The sequence below is a fragment of the Sapajus apella genome, unplaced genomic scaffold (genome assembly GCF_009761245.1).
Source record: "Sapajus apella isolate SASKATOON/1434 unplaced genomic scaffold, GSC_monkey_1.0 scaffold1, whole genome shotgun sequence".
In the NCBI taxonomy this organism is placed as follows: Eukaryota; Metazoa; Chordata; class Mammalia; order Primates; family Cebidae; genus Sapajus; species Sapajus apella.
The window spans coordinates 6,773,565-6,792,314 of record NW_022436941.1 but is presented as its reverse complement, the minus strand read 5'-3'; the positions used below and the strand labels follow the sequence as shown (position 1 = coordinate 6,792,314).

General features: G+C 49.8%; 1 protein-coding gene across 5 annotated transcripts in view; it reads right to left on the bottom strand.

The window, feature by feature from the left end:
* Positions 1-17,572, bottom strand: part of VDAC1 (voltage dependent anion channel 1) — a 31,845-nt gene extending 14,273 nt beyond the window's left edge. Inside the window, exons 1-5 of one of the 5 annotated variants that reach the window (XM_032252289.1) lie at positions 17,342-17,572; positions 5,762-5,834; positions 5,125-5,174; positions 4,156-4,308; positions 4,009-4,061 (exon numbers count right to left, since the gene is read on the bottom strand). In XM_032252289.1, coding sequence (XP_032108180.1) covers positions 4,009-4,061; positions 4,156-4,308; positions 5,125-5,174; positions 5,762-5,828 — 323 coding nt within the window. In that variant the 5' untranslated portion in view covers positions 5,829-5,834; positions 17,342-17,572. Of the gene's footprint in view, positions 1-4,008; positions 4,062-4,155; positions 4,309-5,124; positions 5,175-5,761; positions 5,835-5,937; positions 6,123-17,096; positions 17,211-17,341 lie in introns of those variants that run through there. The other 4 variants (XM_032252517.1, XM_032252450.1, XM_032252196.1 and 1 more) reach the window with 4 other exon arrangements.
* Between the last annotated feature and the right edge of the window lie 1,178 nt (positions 17,573-18,750).

Genomic DNA, 18,750 nt, shown 5'->3' with positions numbered 1-18,750 from the left:
CTTTCTGGAGGATGAATACAGGGATCTACTGTCTCTTGGCTGCCTGATACATCACTCCCATTTGTAAGTCCCTATTAAATGTTTCTAAGAAATTGGATTTGTCAGTCTCTTTCTTTGGTCTCTCAGCTCCCTCAGCAGTTGGGGGTAGGTGCACAGACCCTGCTCACCAACAGAACAAGTGACAATGAAACTTATGCCTTGGAACCTCAACTTTGTTCAAGTTACTTCTGTACGTTTTGGCAAGCTTTGAAGGAAAAGAATAACAACCAAACAAATTATCTTTCAATAAAAAAAATTCAAAACCGGTCAGGCGCAGTGGCTCACACCTGCAATCCCAGCACTCCAAGGAGGGCAGATCACTTGAGGTCAGGAGTTTGAGACCAGCCTGGCCAACAGGGCAAAACCCTGTCTCTACCAAAAATTAGCAGGACATGGTGGCATGTGCCTGCAATCCCAACTATTCAAGAGGCTGAGGCATGAGAATTGCTCGAACCTGGGAGGTGGAGGTTGCAGTTAGCTGAAATCATGTCACTGCACTCCAGCCTGGGCAACAGAGCTCAAGACTCTCAAGAAAAAAGAAAAAGAAACCTATCATCATTCGCCTGCTCTTCAGGGAAAGAAGCCTGGGTTTTGGCCAAGTATCTGATTGGCACCACACTGGCTGGGATGACTGATGATTAGACAGCTTTTGAGAAGTTGACATTTAGAAAGGGAAGAAGATCAAGAAATATAATATCAGCATCTTCTAACCAACTCCTTTTTTATTTTTAATAAAAAGTGCTGCTGATCACAAAGTATGATGCCTATGGCAGGGCCTCTGACCAGTGGTGTGCACCACCTATTCCAGTTTACATGGCACCCCCACCCACTGTCTCACTGGAATGTGGCCAAGACACAGGTTCCCCCAGAGAAACGGCAGTGCTGGGTCCAGGCTTCTCTCCAGTTCTCTTTCTAACACGGCACACCATGTCTGTGCAGTATTCCTCTTTCAGACATTCCTGGGATTTTGTTTTGTTTTGTTTTGTTTTGTTTTGTTTTGTTTTGTTTTGTTTTTGTTTTGTTTTGTTTTGTTTTGTTTTGAGACAGAGTCTCACTCTGTCACCCAGGCTGTAGTACAGTGGTGCGATCTCAGCTCACTGCAACCTCTGCTGCCTAGGTTCAAGAAATTCTGCCTCAGCCTTCCTAGTAGCTGGGATTACAGGTGCCTGCCATCACGCCTGGCTAATTTTTGTACTTTTAGTAGAGACGGGGTTTCACCATGTTGGCCAGGCTGGTCTTGAACTCCTGACCTCGTGATCCATCTGCCTCAGCCTCCCAAAGTGCTGGGATTACAGGTGGAAGCCACTGCACACAGCCACTGGGATTTATTTTTAAGCTATTTCAACAGTAGTGCTAATTTGACAAGCACCCGAGAGAGGCCTGACTGATTTGTGGTTAACAAACAGTCTTTATTTGTGGTAGATACTCAGTGGTGAGTGCTGGTTCTTATTGAGGTCTGCGGCCTCATCCAGATGCAGTCTACACTCAGCTTATCCTGGGAGCCAGGTGTTTTCCCAGGCTGCACCCTCAGTCACTTTGGAAAGCCAGCTTTCATTTCTAATCTCCATCACGAATCATCAGAACTTTCCCCAAATACCCAGTAGCAATATGTACACCTAGCACCCACAATCTTAGTTTCTAATTACTATTCTCCAACATAAAGAACCAAGGCTCTGCCCAGTGGCTTATGCCTGTAATCCCAGCACTTTGGGAGGCCAAGGCAGGCGGATCACAAGGTCAGGAAATCAAGACCATCCTGGCCAAAATCGTGAAACCCCATCTCTAAAAATGAAAAATTATAGAAAGAAAAAAAAGAAAAGAAAAAGAGTTTAAAAAAAAAAAAAAAAAAGAACCAAGGCTCCTTGAAGAAATGGCAGACAGCAGGACTGGGGAAAAACAAGTACTAGATGAGCATGGTACACTCTCTGAAACCAGAAATAAAGACATGCTCTGAAAAACGACAGAGGTTAGTCAAAAAGCACACAGGGTGTATTCTCCTAACGGCCACATCTGGGACAATCTGAGCAACAAAATAAATCCCAGTGTGGATTATAGCCCGTAGGGTAAAGGCCCGTGCATCCACACCAACACGAATAAATAACTGATTGAATAAATATATGGGGAAGAAGGAAGAGCTCATCCTTACAGTAGAATCCCAATTAACAAGTTAAGGAAGGATGGCCATAGAAAATTACCATTTGAAGGTGGGTGTGGTGGCTCACATCTATAATCCCAGCATTTTGGGAAGCCAAGGTGGGCAGATCACTTGAGCTCAGGAGTTCAAGACCAGCCTGAGCAACATGGTAAAACACTGTCTCTATCAAAAATATAAAAATCATCCAGGGGTGGTGGCAGGCACCTGTAGTCCCAGCTCCTGGGGAGGCTGAGGAGGGAGGATCCCTTGAGCCAGGGAGGCAGGATCTCTCTGGAGAACTTCTCCCTGATATCATGGCAGGGTTCCTGGGGGGACGTGCACAAGCACTGCAAGAAGGCAGTGCTCCTGACAGGAGAAGCTGCAGCGGAGAGGAGGAACAGGAATAAATCAGCCCCAGTCAATGGTCTTTTCAGATCATCTACAGCCAGGCTACAAAAAGACATCTCTAGAGGGTAGGAACCTTGTGTGCCCAGTCACTTGTGGGCACTGCACACACAGCACAGGTCTGGACTCCTTCTAATAAATATTTGTTGAAAAGGAAAAAAGAGAGAAAAAAAATTATATGAAATGGCAAAAACTGAAAAATTCATAATGCCATTTAACTACACACTTAAAGATACTAAGTTGTATATGTATACCTTATCACATTTTTTTTTTTTTTTGAGACAGAGTCTCTCTCTGTAGCCCAGGCTGGAGTGCAGTGGCATGGTCTCAGCTTACTGCAACCTTTGCATCCTAGGTTCAAGTGACTCTTGTGCCTCAGCCTCCCCGGTAGCTGGGACTACAGGCACGCACCACCATGCCTGGCTAATTTTTGTATTTTTATTAGAGGTGGGGTTTCGCTATGTTGCCCAGGCTAGTCTCAAACTGTAGTGATCCACCCATCTCAGGCTCCTAAAGTGCTGGAATTACAGGTGGGAGCTACTCACGTGACCCCTTACTACAACTTTTAAAAATTGAAATTCAGTACATGCCTTTGATCTCATCATCAGTATACAATACAACCTTCCCCAGGTTTAGAAGATCCACCAATCTGAGTGGAAAAATCCAAAGGTGTATTCTAAAAAGGAATGATTCCTTCTAGGTACTCTGAAAAGCACCCAGCAGTTGAGGCAGACCAACATGCTATCTTGCCAGCTGATAGGTCAAGAACTAACAAGCCTAATACATCTGTGGCCAGAAGGCCTGGGGAAAGTGCAGCCTCAGGAGCCACCTTGCAGTTAAACCCACAGGGTCTCAGTGTCCCTAAGCAGGAAGCTGGGAGAAGGGCTTCCACGCCTGAAGAAACGGGGCTGGAAATAGTGACCAGTCAGGCCCTGCTTCCAAATGTCACCCACTGCCCTTTGGCCATGGCCACTTACATCACCAGCAGCCTAACTCACATGAAATGGCTATTAGTGAACCTGCAGCATCCATGGCTGAAGCCAGGAGAACACTAACATAATGCAGGATCTTACCACAAAACAGTGCTAAACACTGGTCCAAATCCTATATTAGAAAGTGAGCTCCTTGAGGGGTAACAGTCATGGCCTGGGCACCCTTGGATCCCCAGATGGGCACAGGGCCAAGCACAGGCGACACTTCATTGGGTAAATACCAATCCTGAATTAGGAAGTGCTCATTATAGCATAGTCTGTTAATGCGTATATGTGGATACATCCCCTGGGACCAAATCAAAACCAGAGGACTTAAATCACCAGGTTTTGGAAACCATATTTTAGGTAATATCAGCCCCCAAAATATTTTGTCAGAGGGCTTCCACCACCTGCAACATCAGAGAATATCCTTGTGGAGAAAACGGATGAGAATCTTACCCAGTGTTAGGTGAGAAGGATGAATCGAAAGTCAGCTTCAGTCCACGTGCAAGCTGAACAGAAAAGAAATTTGCCAGTAGGTTTAGTCACAAGGCAGGCCAGCAGATGTGAATTAATAAGTCCGCATCTTTTCACAGCAGCCATTACCTGATCTTCCAAGGTAATCTCGGTGCCTAGTGTATTGTCGGTGTTCCATTTCTCCGTAAACGTCAGGCCGTACTCAGTCCATCTGTACTTGGTTTCCAGACTGCCCGTCACTTTGGTGGTCTCAGTGTTGGCTGAGCCTGAGCTTGTAAATTCCTTCAAAGGAGAGAGAGAGGCACAGCCTGCACCACAGCACTAACTGGCTTCACTCCACTCTTAACCAACTATATTTGCCTTTCTGCCCTGAATGTGGGGGAGGGGGCAGGGCACAAGCAAAGGCTAACTCTACAATTCAAATAGATATTTAAAGTACAGATGGGAGTAAAGGAGCCTGCTATGTAAAGAAATCTTATGGGGAATTCATTGTCAGCAGACAGTTTCCTTCCTCCCCGTAACTCTTCAGTCTGGACAGGAAAGCATCCCCCTTCTATCTTGGCCCCTGCCCGGTATAGAGAAAAAGCACTGAGCCAAAGAAACTTCTTCCTTCCAACAATTACTGCATTCACAATCTAAAAGGGACTAATAAGATTACGTTAAAAACACTTACGTGGTTGAACACAGATGAATTTGAAAATAAGGGGCATAAGGAAAACTAAAACTGAGACCTGCCCCCATTCTCCTCTGAGTATTACCCGCTGCTGACTTGGGGGCCTATTGGCATGGTTCCCCTGGACCACCCATCATGTAGAGGATGCACTGAATGTGACAACCACAAACTGCCAGAATTTTTTTTTTTAGTGCCTTCTTTTGGCTTTGCCAGCCAGGTCATGACAATTATTTGCTGATCTACAACAAATACCCACGTTCTATACAATGGTCACTATTTGGGTAATGGGTACACTAGATGCCCAAACCTCACCATCAGACAATACATCCATATAACAAACCTGCACATGTACCCCCGAATCTAAAATCTTTTTAAAAAATAAAAATAAATAAATGCTCATGTTCCAAGTGGGTTGGACTACTTACCAATCCATTCTCAGATTTTGTTTTCAAATCAAGCTTTATTAAGCCAAATCCTAAAGAAAGAAAAGGTAACTTTTATTAGGTTAAATAACTAACTAAAGAACAGCACCTCTGCCTCCCTCACGGTTGCTTCAAAATGCTTTTTTAAAAGAAGCACGCTCCTGCCACAAGGGCTGAGAGCGCCCAGTCTCTGCTGTTGCTCGTGTGAAGAGCTCAGCTGCCACAGAACAGCAGCAGACAGAATGGGCGCGGGCCCACCTGGGCCCCACCTGCACTCCCAGCAAGGACTGAGAAGAAGACGCCTGACAGCTGGTAAACTCTCGGTCACAGGGCCTTGTGGGCATGTGCCTAAGTACAGGCTAAATATAGAAGCCGCGCTCCACTGCAGCAGCTTGCACAGGGCTGCTCCACACTTGGAAGAGAAAACAAGAATATCCACTTGACAGCACAAATGCAGGAGTCCGTCCAACTAGGTGCAGAACCAAAACTGTTTCACTTGCCACAGACGGCTTCTTCTTTCCCTCACATGAAAGTTCTGAACACCTGACCTGCCCAGGTCTCCTGAACAGTTATCGGTCAAGTCTCAAACATGCCAACTCGCTCTGTTAGCTGAAAGGCACCCCCTCTCTGCAACACTCACCATAGCCCTTGGTGAAGACATCCCTGGCAGATTTGCCAAGATCGGCATACGTGGGTGGCACAGCCATCTTCTGCTACAATAAAAGAATCACCAGAATAAATACATTGGGAATTAGGGAAATGAAGTTTTCCATCAGTAAAAATTATTAGATATAATTAGCAACCAATAGAAATCACCTAGCACTAAGACTTCCAGGTAGCTTATCCTCCCAGATGTGGGCCAAGAAGCCTTCTCTGTCTTGTCCTTCATTTTGTGGCCAGAGCTTGAGGCACTCAGTGAGTCTTTGTTGAAGGAGGATCAACACGTTAGACCTCTCCTCCTCAGCATCCTCAGGACTGAGCCCAGGCCCAGAACATAGTAGGAGTCAGGAAATATTTGCTTAATGAATAAACTGTCAAAGACACATTCCCATGAGCCAGTGACTGTACTGAATTGCAGGACTCTTGCCAATAAAACATATCCTCTTACAAAATATCAGCTACTAGGACATTAAATGCACCAAACAGAAATCAGAGCTTTTCATGGAAACATCATTTTCCATGTGGCTCTGATTTCATTCATTCAACAAATATTTATGGAGTACCTACTATATGCCAGGATGGACCCGATTTCTCCCAAAACTTTTGGACTTTATGGGGACCCACTTTATATTTCTGACAGATAATACAGTAAAACCTAACCAATTTGGCAGCTCTTCACATGGAAAAAACCCAACTACATCCTCCAAACAAATTAAACTTTTACTAAGCTCCAGTATGACTTTATTTTAAAAACCAACCATCAAAGGACTACTTGGGATTGCTACATATCACTGAGTCAATCCACAAACATTTATTAAGCACCTCAGTGTTCAAGGAAGGAGAGTAACTCAAATAGTCTTTGTCCTAAGGACCACACTGCATCCCTGGAAGCCTTTGCTTTGGCATGCTGTATATGCTGTGTACACAGGATTAAAATCCTAATCTGGGACTGTATACTGTGTGCTCTGCCCAGGAGGAGAGGGGGTCATGCGTGAGAAAGCCTCATCTCCTGTACCTTCTCCATCCCTAGAATCATTAGTCTCAACTAACCAGAAGGATCGTTCCATTCATTTTTAAAATACAGTATACCTGAATTATCAAATGCATCTGCATATACACCATCTGAAGTTACATGTATATCTACTCACACAAATAAACACATGCATGACTTGCTCCTGGTAAGCAGGAGGGAGCCCACTAAAAAGTGGTTCCAATCATCCCAGGGGAACAATATCACAAATGGAAGTTGCATTCTTGAGCAACGCTTTAACTTCAAAGGCATTGCAGGAGGCCAGACTCACTGAGTATGTTGTAAAAGAAACAGTATAAACTTCTCCAATTTTCAATTGTGAAGCTGTGGTCCAGGTTCTACTTTCCTTTTTCCAGATGCTTTGTTAATTTTATCCCAGCTCCCTTTTGTGTCAGAGCACAGAAGAGGAGCGAGCTGTTGACTCTGTCCTATTTTTGTCACTGCTGTGTTATTTCTTGCACATGATCAGGCTGGAACCATGGGCAGGTCAGCTCACATTAGGATCAGGGTAGACAGATGAGGGGGGATGATCCACTTCACACTGCCCGCCACTGGCTCTTTCAAGTCTGGGGGCTTCCTTCTCCCTACTTGTTCCCCCCTCCCAAACTCATCCTGTAGGTACATCCACCCCAGGGATAGACCAGGAAACCACCCACCAGATCCTTAAGAAATACACTTTGCCTGACCCCTTCCTAGGAAAGCAACTCTGAATTGAAATCTGAGGCAAGGTAACCCAGGGCAGATACAGAACATACCAGCAAAGGGCCCAGAACATTCTCCACCTGAGAGGATTAACAAGCCATCAGTGGACCAAGCACCCCGCTTCAGTGCTACCCCTCCCAGCTGAGCCACAAACTCAGCCAGGAGAGCAGGCTGGGGAGGCAGAAGAAGAAGTGGTAATATCTGTGGGTCAGTTAAGACTTCCCTGGACCTTAGGAGCAAGAGCCTTCCCCACAATTCTCCCCTGATCCCACAGAAGAGACACCTCCCAGACACAGTAGCCTTCACATCTGGACTGGTCCCCGCTGAGGATAAAGGCAGAACACTCATCCATTTAATGTTCCCCAAATGCCCTCTCTCATCGCTAATCCCCAAAACCCAACAAGCACAGCCACCAGTCAAAAAACACCCCACCCACAGCAAACATCAGCCTAAAGTACAAGGCCACTAAGGAGATTACCACCCAAGGACAAGGGACTCAGAGAGCAGAGCTCAGAAGAGCAGGCAGGACCCTGCCTGGAGCCTCTAGCAGCTCCCACATGGCCAGGCTCTTCTGGGGCTGTGGGGTCCCACACACTTTCATACAGCTGGTACCAACAGCACGCAAGTGAACTTGCTGGTTCACTAAAACATATCCTTATCCAACGCCTCACTGTGACCATGCTGGAGGCTGGCTTTCTCATCTGAGCGTCATGCTCTCTTCCCCATCTCCTTGAATACAGACGATGAAGCATAATCTCTACCTTCTGGGTCCCCAGGTAAGCATTCTCCCCAGCACAGCACCTGGCAGGGAAGACGCACAGAAACCATTGGCTGAATGGAATCAAGTCGACTCCTGGGCCTGCGGGGATACCACCAAGGACAGCAAAAGGCTGACTCACCCCCTCACTAAAGGCCCCCAACTGCGAGGTAATGATAGCTTCCGCTCCTGCTTTGTGTGCACTTCGGTCCATACCCTGCTACACTGATCTGAGAGCACTAAGGAAGGCCTGAGACAGCTCTGCCACTCCCTGCAGTTCAGCTTTCTTACAGCTACAAACAGCACCCCCAAAATGCCCATTTTTACACAGCTCTCAAACCCATTTCAGAGACCATCTTATGGTAGAAATAATAATCTGCATTAGTTTTCTAAAGGCGAGGACTGGAGGAAAGAAAAGTCGGCAATGTGCTTTCACTTAACACCCTGCCAGGGCGCTGACTTGAAGGATGAACCCTGGCCCTGACCCCTCCCAGCCGCTCCTTCCACCCAGATCTGCTCCAAATCACAGTCTATACAGTTGGCTACTGACACACAGCTGTCTCTGCAGCATCCACCCCACAGGGGCCTTCACAAGCCAAGCCTCTAGAGGCTGCGCATGAAGCAGGGCCCTCTGGCATCGGCAAAGTAGCCAGCCCTGGATAGACAGAAGTCAGAGGGTGTCCTGGGGTAGACAGAACCACAGGCCTTTCTGTCGGAGTGATGACTTCAGGGCTGAGCGTGGGGGCTTCATTTCAACTGGTTGGTGGGAAAGAGAGGGATGGGTAGGGCCGGGCTGAGCAGACCTGCCTGCAGTCACTGATGGCTTTGAGAAGGACCAGCAAGTCACACTAGGAGACAGGGGTCCCTGGTTCCCTTCCACAGCCTGCCAGTCTACCTACCCAACCTTTCCTTGGCTGACCTTGAACAAATTATGCAATCCCCATTCCAGCTGAGGAATGAAAATCCAGCCCATACTGGAAGCTCAGAGGGGAAGGATAGTGTATCTATCACCCAGCACAGTCTGCGTAACACTTACGTAACCTCTGTCTTGGGGGTACATATCCTTCTTGACTCATCAGCTCCATGGCAGTGACAGCTGCTCTGCTCACAGCGCCCCCACCGCACCCAACCCCATACACCTACCCTCAAATCACACCCTTGAACTCAAAGCACCCCAGAGCCTGCCATGCATAAATTTATCCAAAATGTGGGAAAAAGCTACGTATATAAAGATGCTAAGGCCTGGCACATAATAGACATTCAATATAAATGTGTTTGATGAGTGAATGCGCAATGAGCATCAGAGTATTATTTAACAGCGAGGGAAAAAGTAGAAACTTGGAATCTCACAATAGGAATTCAGTAAATTACAATGCAACCAGGAAGTAAGAGCTCCCTCTGCAGGGTCACTGTTGCAGCACCACCAAGAGTGGGGGAGTTGGGGAGACCCTCAACTAGCAATGACCCCCACTCCCTGCCTGCTCCCGCCTCAGCCTAAGGAGAGCTGAACTCAGGCTGAGGAGACCAAGTGCCTTCAGAAGTGAGCACTGTTTGCTTCTGACGTCAAAACTAAGCATGCAGTTTATTATAAGGGCCACTCAGAGCCACTGTTGAGTGAATGCCACATCTGTTTGGGAAGCTCACTTAACCAGCAGACTGGCAAAAACACAGATGATAACATCCAGTGTTAGTGAGGGTGTGGAAAACAATCACTCTCATTCACGCCAAGTGGGAGTACTACAGGTACACTCTTTTTGGAGAACAATTAACCCAGCAATAATAAATTAATAATTTTTTTTTTAATTTAACAGTCGGGGTCTCATTATGTTGCCCAGGCTGGTCTAGTAGCAATTTCACTTCTAGGAACTCACCCCACTGTAGCAACCAAGGAACTCCAAGATGTGTACATGAGAATGCTCACTGTAGCAGTATTTGTAACACAAAACCGAGAAGCAACTTAAAAGTCCAACAAAAGGAAAATGAATGAAAAAAAATTAAGGCACTATACTTGCAAACTAAGAAGTACCACATGGCAATCAAAGAGAATAAGGTGGGTGGCTCATGTCTGTAATCCTGGGAGGCCAAGGCGGGCAGATCACTTGAGGCCAGGATTTCAAGACCAGCCTGGCCAATGTGGCAAAACCCTCTCTCTACTAAATATACAAAAAAAAAAAATCAGCCAGGCATAGTGGTGCTCACCTGTAATGCCAGCTACTCGAGAGGCTGAGGCACGAGCTTAAACCAGGAGGCGGAGGTTGCAGTGAACTGAGATTATGCCACTGCACTCCAGCATGGATGACAGAGCAAGACTGTCTCACTAAATAAATAAATAAATAAATAAATAAAGTGGATGTATGTGGTGGCATAGAAAGCTAGCTATGATATAGTTCTATGAAAAAAAGGTCAGAAACTTCGTAACTCCATATAATGGGAGGAAAACCTTTTTACACATCTTTCGGTGTTCATGAATGGAAAACCATGTGGAAGGACATGAGCCAATCTGCAAATTGGGTCTGGTTTAGATACGCTTCTGGAGAAGGAGGTTTAGAGAAGGAGTGAACTTCAAATCAAATTTTCATTTTTTGTTCTGCTTCATTATTTAAGTTGTTTGTTTACATTGTTAATTTGTTTAAGGATAAAGAATTTTAATACAAAAATTAGCCAAGAATGGTGGCGGGTGCCTGTAATCCTAGCTACTTGGGAGGCTGAGGCAGGAGAATCGCTTGAACCTCAGAGGCAGAGGTTGCGATGAGCTGAAATCGTGCCACTGCACTCCAGCCTAGGTGACACAGCGAGACTCCCTCTCAAAAAAAAAAAAAAAAAAAAAAAAAGAATTTTAAAAGCCAACCACTGTGCCTGAAATTGAGCTGTGTTGTGTCCACAAGTCACATTCCAAGGCTGCTGCAGTAGGGATGCCAGAAGGCTACCTAGAGTGTCCATACAGATTCCAAGAACAGATTTAGACTATACTGAGATGGAAGGGTTATCAGGCAAGGTCCATGGGAGCACATTTCACTCCCAGGTGGCCACCTTGCCAGAAACCATGAGCAGAGCAAAGCTCCCTAACTTCAGTGTGCACATGAATCACCGGAGGTGTTTGTTCAAGAAAAGCCTGCCAGAGGAGGCAGAACTCCTGCCGTGCCTCGAGGTGTCATTGGGAAGAGGAAGTTCAGGGCAGTCCCTGCACTAAGCACCTACCAAGCCCCCACATAATAGAAATATGCTCTTTTCTCTGCAGAGGTTCCCTCAATTCAGGCATGTGCTGGCGTGGTGGCTCATGCCTGTAATCCCAGCACTTTGGGAGGCTGAGGCAGGAGGATTGCCTAAATGCAGGAGCTCGAAGACAGCCTGGGCAACATACTGAGACCCCAACTCTTTTAAATAAAAAATAAAAAGAAATTAATAATAATAACAATAAAAGGATTCAGGCAGACGAGCTCTGTACCCCTGGAGAGCCAACAACTACTGTAATGGTTGATACAGGGAGCAGCGTGCCCATGGGTCTCCAAGACTCAGCTAGGAACAGCTGAAAGGAAAAGTCTTTTGAACACAGATAAACACCCAAATGGGTTGCAACACTGCCTTGAAAGGCAAGGATGTGGCAGGACTGGGACCTGAAGACCAGAAGCCACCCTGCCACAGCATTTCCCAGCCCATCCAAGTGCCCAGGCAGCAGGCATGGTAACTACAGAAAGGGCTATCAGCCAGGCAGAAGCTCTAGCCCAAGCTCTAGCTTTTTCTGGCTATGCGATCTTGAGCAAGCCATTTATATTTAAGGTCTCATTTTGCTCACCTACAAAATGGGGCTAACAAAGCCTACCTTAGAAAGGCCTAAGGAAGTTGTTACAAGGAATAAGTGAAACAGGCAGAACAGCAGGAGTGTCTGGCATGGAATAAGTGTTCAACAAAGGGCAGTGGTAACCATAATCCACTACATTGGATACTCTGTCTGCCCCTCCAGATCTACTCTCTTCCTTCCACCCTGCTCTTTACCTCCAGAACTGATCATTATGGACTGCTATCCATGGGTTTATGATTGGGCTTAGTCTATCGATGCGAGGCACTTGCAGAAGATGGGAGTTTAGGGAAGAATGAAGCTGGGGTACTCACCCCAAGTCTCCCTCCCTGCTGGGCCTCAGATGGGCAATGACTACCTTCCTCTACCCAAGGTCACAGCTCCTACCAAGAAGCTCCCTTTCTTGTAGGCCTCAGGGTGTTAACACACCAGACCGGACACCCTGTCCACAGCTTTGCAAATGATGTCTTCATTAAACTCTCTTGGATTACCAAGTGTAAGTGTGCACCAGGTCCCTGCAAGGACCCTAAGCAAAAGAGCAATCACAACCATCATCACCATCATTGCCATCATCTTAGGATTCTGCTGAGGAAGAGAGTGCTGTGGAGAAGTCTCTGGCTCCACTGTTTCACCAACACCATTCTAGGTGGTCCACCAGGGCAGAACTAGACCAGCCTATAGGAGGGACATCAAATCAGCCAGGGATCACAGCAACAGCACTTCTTCCTAGCCCTGAGGACCAGGAAAAGCAACTTCCCCAGCAGAAGGCAAGCCTAGCTCTAAAAGCCAACATGTGGGGACGAACACAATCAGCAGCTTGCTCACACACACACACACACACACACACACACACACACCCCTGCACTTTCTCTTTCTTGCCAGGAAGAAAGAGCCCAGGGGAACAGTCCCTGGTTCGAGCTCCAGGATCCTGGCAAAGCCAATGGCCCTGTGCTCTGATAGCAGGCCTGTGTACTTAATGCAGCTGCTCTACCCTCCATCCTTCCACAACAGTCCCAAAGTGGGCAGTAAAGCTTTCCAGGGGTAGCTTCTATTTTGAAACACCCTGAGAGCTGGGCTGCCACCAACACGGCTGAGTTGCATGCTGAGCTCCTAGACTCAGGAGAAGGTTGCTGACTCAGGGCAGCCTGCCCACCCATCCATCAAGGGGAGGTGGCCTGGGCTGGCAGCCAGCACACTATGGTCTGGATTCCAGGCACACCTGGGGCTCCTGCCTGATCTCAGGCACCTCAAGTTCCCTGCAGCCTCACTGCCTGACTTGACCAGGTGGGATTGAGACAGACATTGCTTGGGCAGGTAACCTCAGGAGTCAAATAGACCTGAGTTCTAACCCAACCCACCACTTTCTAGTGGGCAAGTCACAATCTCTCCGCTCCTTTTTCTTCAGCTCTAATATGGGGAAAGAGCGCCCGGATTAGCATCACTGTGAGGACTGAATTAGCTCGTTAATTAATATACAACACTTAGTACAGTGGCTGGCACATGGTAAGCAGGGAACACACACAGTATTTTATCAAAAGTTTTCATTTTGAGTCTTTATTATAATAATGGTTGCTCATGTTCAAAAGATCACTCCGAACCACAGGGTCCAGAGTCCTTCATGTCCATAATGAGGCACTGTCTAGCTGACCAGGTCCCGGAAGAATGCCTCCCACTAGATCCCAGGGAAAATGGACCCTTATAATAGACACTCAGCACCACTGTCTTTGCAACAAATAGGGGTGACTCCATTGTCCACTGCTGGCTGGTCTACACTCAGCCATGCCCAAGTTCACTCTGATTGGTGCGGAAGAATAGTATCTCCCATGAGAACAGCAATTTCTACTTTTCAAAAAGGCATTCACATCTGCTAGCTCCTTGCAAGGGTCCCCTGGAGTGCAACTGCAATGCAAGAGCACCACCACTCAGGCCAGGCCTTGAATCCCAGCTCCACTCCTGCCAGGCTGTTAGCTCACAGTGGTTACCTCGCCTCTCTGTGCTCAAGTCTGCTGACCTGTGAAATGGAAACACACTACCTCTCTCCCAGGATGTGTAGGGTGGTGGACTCAACGTCACAGAACTTTCTTCGAGCCTCTAGAAAGGTGCTGAGCAAGCCCTCAATCAGCAATCACTGTGATGACAACCATACTTTTATGGTAGAGAAACTGAAGCACAAGAAAGTGACTTGACCTGTATGGGACAGACCCTACAGCTCATCAGACCTGTGTTGTGGGCCCAGGCTGCTCTCCAGTGCTCTTTCCAGCACAGTTCTGAGTAAAGAACTTAGAGTCCCACCCATCCCAAACCCCCTGAGTAAATGGTTAAATGGAGAGATGTGCCCAAACCCAGCTGACGAGCGCACTGGTCACCTTTTCTCAGTGGCTACCACAGGAGTCCATAGAAAGCCCAAAGCCACAGACTACAGAAACTTAAGAGCACAAGGAGGGGAGGCCTCCAGACTTGAGCTGCTCCTCAGACACACATGTGCCTCTCCCAGTCACTACCACCGAAGACACTGCACCAGGGGAAATTCCAGCAAGGGCAAACTGGACTTCAGTGCTTCCGGAGCATCTTCTTGGTAAAGGTGGAGGGTGGATGCCCTTCACCACCCCAGTATGGAGTTCATGTCCACATCCACCTAGTGTTCAGCAGGGGCAGGGGTCCATAGGCACCTCATCCCTGTATGGTCCCCTGCTTTCTGTGCTACAAATAACCCCTGCCTACAGCCCGACTCTAGAATAGCAGAAATAAAACTAATCAACAGTGAGCAGTCCCCACTACCCAGAGGCAGGCACCATACTCAGGACAACTCCAGCACAAGCCATCAATCCACCCACCATGAGGGAAGGAGTAACAGCCCCAACACCTTCTGCAGAACCCCATTCACCCATGTCACCGTCCCTGCAAGCCCAGAAACACCAGTTCAACAACTTTCCCTCGAAGGAAGATGATGTATTTAAAGCACTTATTTCAAGACTGTTACAGTTCTTCAAATATTTGTGACTCTCTGCTAGGTGAGGCTGTTTTCTGCAAGTGAGATGTCCCTCAAATGGATGTCCAGGGATGGGCATGGCAGCTCACGCCTGTAGTGCCAGCACTTTGGGAGGCTGAGGCAAGTGGATTGCTTGAGGCCGGGAGTTTGAGACCAGCCTGTCCAACATGGCAAAACCCCATCTCTACTAAAAGTACGAAAATTAACCAGGCCTGGTGATATGTGCCTGGGATCCCAGATACTCTGGGAGGCTGAGGTGGGAGGATTGCTTGATCCCATGAGGCAGAAGCTGCCATGAGCTGCTATGGTGCCGCTGTACTCCAGCCCTGGCAACAGAGCAAGACCCTGTCTCCAAAAATAAAAAATAAAAAAATAAAAGCCAGGATCAAAGGGCCATGGTCTGGGTCTGCAGCCCTTTATATGCCCCTTCAATAATTCCACATATACCTAATGAGCACCTACGATGTTCCCGCTACCGGAATAATAAAACTCTGTCAATAAGGGTGGGTGGATTCTGATACAAGAGTGCATTTATCTCCGCCCCAGACCCTTCTAAAGCACCTACTGTGTGCCAGGCAGCACCAGCCCACTCACTGAAGACAAAGTAGCACAGGGTTTCAGTCTGACCCCTAGGAGCTCAGTGGGTCCAGAGCTGGCGTGGGCAGAATGAAAGCAGGCCCTGGGTAGTCTGCCCTGGCCTTGCCAACAGTGGAGAAGTTTAGGAAATGGAGGCGCCCTTTAACCTACCTCCCCAGGAGAGGGGGGAGGCTAGTCAAGGGGATAGAGGCGCCAGGCGGAACGGGCCTCCAAACCAGAGTCTGCGCCTGTATTTAAGGTCTGCACATGCAAACTTACAGCTCGAGCTTGAAAATGTCCATTTGTAGACTTACAACATTTTTCATAAATTATCCTAAAGTTACTCAATACCTGGTATACAACGCTTGTTAATAATAGTGTAAGAATGCTTACAAACAGGAGCTACATTTATTGAATCCTTTCCACAATGCACGTGTAGCAAAATGATCTGCGGGGGATGAGCTGGATTCACCGAAAAAGTCCCAAAGGTGTCAGGGTTTCTACTTAGCCCTTCTCCATACCAGCACCGCTCGAAAGGTTTCATGTTAGTTCATTTTATTCTTCCCCAAAACTCAACGAAGGAGAGATACAACTGCTCCCATTCTACAGAGGAGAAAACTAAGGTTTGGGGTCCTCCCAGTTGTGTGACCTTGGACAAATCACCAGGACTGCGGGCCTCTATTCAAACCTCAGGCTCTGCCATCAGTTTCCCGAATGCCCAGCCGCATTTGGCGAATGAATGAACGACTGAACCAGGAATCACTCCCAAGGCCAAGAAGGCCACATCCTTCCCCGTGAGGCCTCCTTTTCTGAACCCAAACTCCAGCCCAGGCCCGAGCTCCGACCTCTACGGCCTAAGTCGACTCTCGGCCGGTGCGTTCCGCCCCAGAAGGCTCTGGCACAGGCGGGCGGTGCCGGGCGCCAGCTTCTGCGGGCGTGGGCCGGCCAAGGCGTGTGGGCCTGGGGGCGCGGGGCCACGGTTGTCACGTGAGCTCACTACTGCGACGGCAGCGTGGCCCGCACCGGCCCCTGGGCCTGGCCCGGCGAGCGTGGGCGGCGGTCTGGTCCCTGCCGGATCCGCGGTCGTGGGATCCAGGGCCAGAGGGCGCCGCCGGAGAAGGTCACCTAGACGCGCAGCCCGCCGTGCCTCCACGCGGCCGCCCGTGCCCTTCCGCCTGCAAGCCCGGGCCGCCTCTCGCCGCCAGCCGCAGGCGTCTCTGGACCCTCGGCCGCGCGCTCCACAGCCCGGGCCCGCTCAGCGCCCGCCTGCGCGGCCTTCTCAGACCTCCGCTGCCCAGCCAGGCCAGCACCCGCCGCTCCCGCTCCCTCCCCTGGGCCGGGCTCCCGGGGCCCCTAGCCCTGGCCCTCGCCCGCCCCTCCCTCAGCGCCTCCCTCTCAGCTCCCCAGGCGCCCGGCCCGCCGTCCGGGGTGCAAGGGAGCCAGGGCCCTTTTCCGCTGCGCCTACCTCCGAGGCGGTGGCGGCGGGCTCGGCGGCGGCTACGGCGGGGGCTGCGGCGCGGAGGCACGGAGCGGAGCGGAACGGAGCGGAGCGAGCAGCGGGGCCAAGGGCGGGGCGGCGCGGACGGCGGCGGCGCGGACCCGCCTCCCCTCCCGCGCGCCGTGCCCGGCGCGCTCCGCCCCCAGGCCCCTCCGGGGAAAGTTCCCTGGCCGGGCCCAGGTCCCTATCCCGCTCCCTGGCCGCGCTCTTACCCTTCCGGGCTCCGCGGTCCCCGCAGCGGACACGGGAGCCTGCGGGAGTGTGCGAGCGCGCCGGAGGATCTGCGTGCGCTCGGGCACTGGGAGGCGCAGGCCTGACGTGTGCACCGTGTGTGCGTGCGCGGGGACACGCGGGTCCTTGCTGGAAACCTCGGCCCCAGTGGCAGCGCTCTGGAAGAGAAGGAGGCCTTCCGATTCGCTGAGCGGTGACCCTGAGGTCCCTGCGCTAATGGAAGACGCACCCGGCTCCTGGGCCTCCTGCTCTGCCTCGGTGCTGCTAGATTCCCCCGGGAGTTGATGTAGTGGCCGGCGCTGGACCCGAGCCTCGCCTTGGTGGACGAAGTGGCCCCCGGTCCCTCCTCAAAGCCCGCGTGGGCCCCATCCCCCAAGAGCAGTCCCAGGCCCCGCGCGGACGCTGGGCGCCGGCGGCGGCGCAGATACAGAGTAGCGGCGGCGACTGTGGCTCACGGGCTCCGGATACATTGTGTCTGGCGCTTCCGACCCGCCAGCGCGCCACTAAACAATTGCGGAGAAAACCCATGTGCGCCGAGTTTGCACTACAGATTAGCGATTTTCTCCTGTAGGAAAGCTACTAGCCGCCAATTTCCGTGCATTTGAGAGGTAAAAAAAACAAAACAATAAAACGTGAATTGGGTTTTGCGAGGTCCCTGCTGGGCCTCTCGGGGCGAAGAGATCAGGCCGGTTCTGGCCGGCCGAGGGCGCCCGGGTAAACCCGCGACCAGCCGGGGCCTGGCCTCCTGCGGGACCCAGTTAGTGTGTGTTGAGTGAACCGTCACCTTCTCCCTGCTAGGCCTAAGCGAGCGATCTCGCTTGCCACTGAGTGTCTCCTGTGTTCCGCGCGAGGCCCATTCGAAGCAGGTTTCAAGAATTAATTTGTTAGATGGATGAAGATTCTGCACATCCTTCGCCTTTGATCTACAAACGTCCTCGAAGGCTTGAGGTGTCTAGGGCCCTTTGGAGGAGGTGCCGGGTTACAGAATCAGGACACTCCTCACAACCAGCTGCGACACCAGCTAAGGCAGTAGGCAACTGGGGCTGCGGAGGAGGCAATCAGGACTGGCTGCGGGAAAGAGGCGGCAGATTACATGTGAAAGTAGCGACTCGAGTTAGAAAAGGTGTTCCAGTGGGATGGGGTGCTGAGGAAGAAGGCAGCTGATACAGAGTAGGAGCGGGGTGCGGACAGGGTGCCTAGGCCCTATGTAGGGGCTGGGGGAGGAGTGACTGGGAATGTGAGAAAGAGCCCTCCTCAGGATCCTGGTTAGTATAGGATGGATTCTTTTTTTTTTTTTTTTTTTTTTTTTTTTGGAGGGGGTTTGGCTTTTTTTTCCCGGGTGGGGGGGAAAGGGGGGGTGTAGGCCCCCAAAAACACCCAGCGCCGTGGT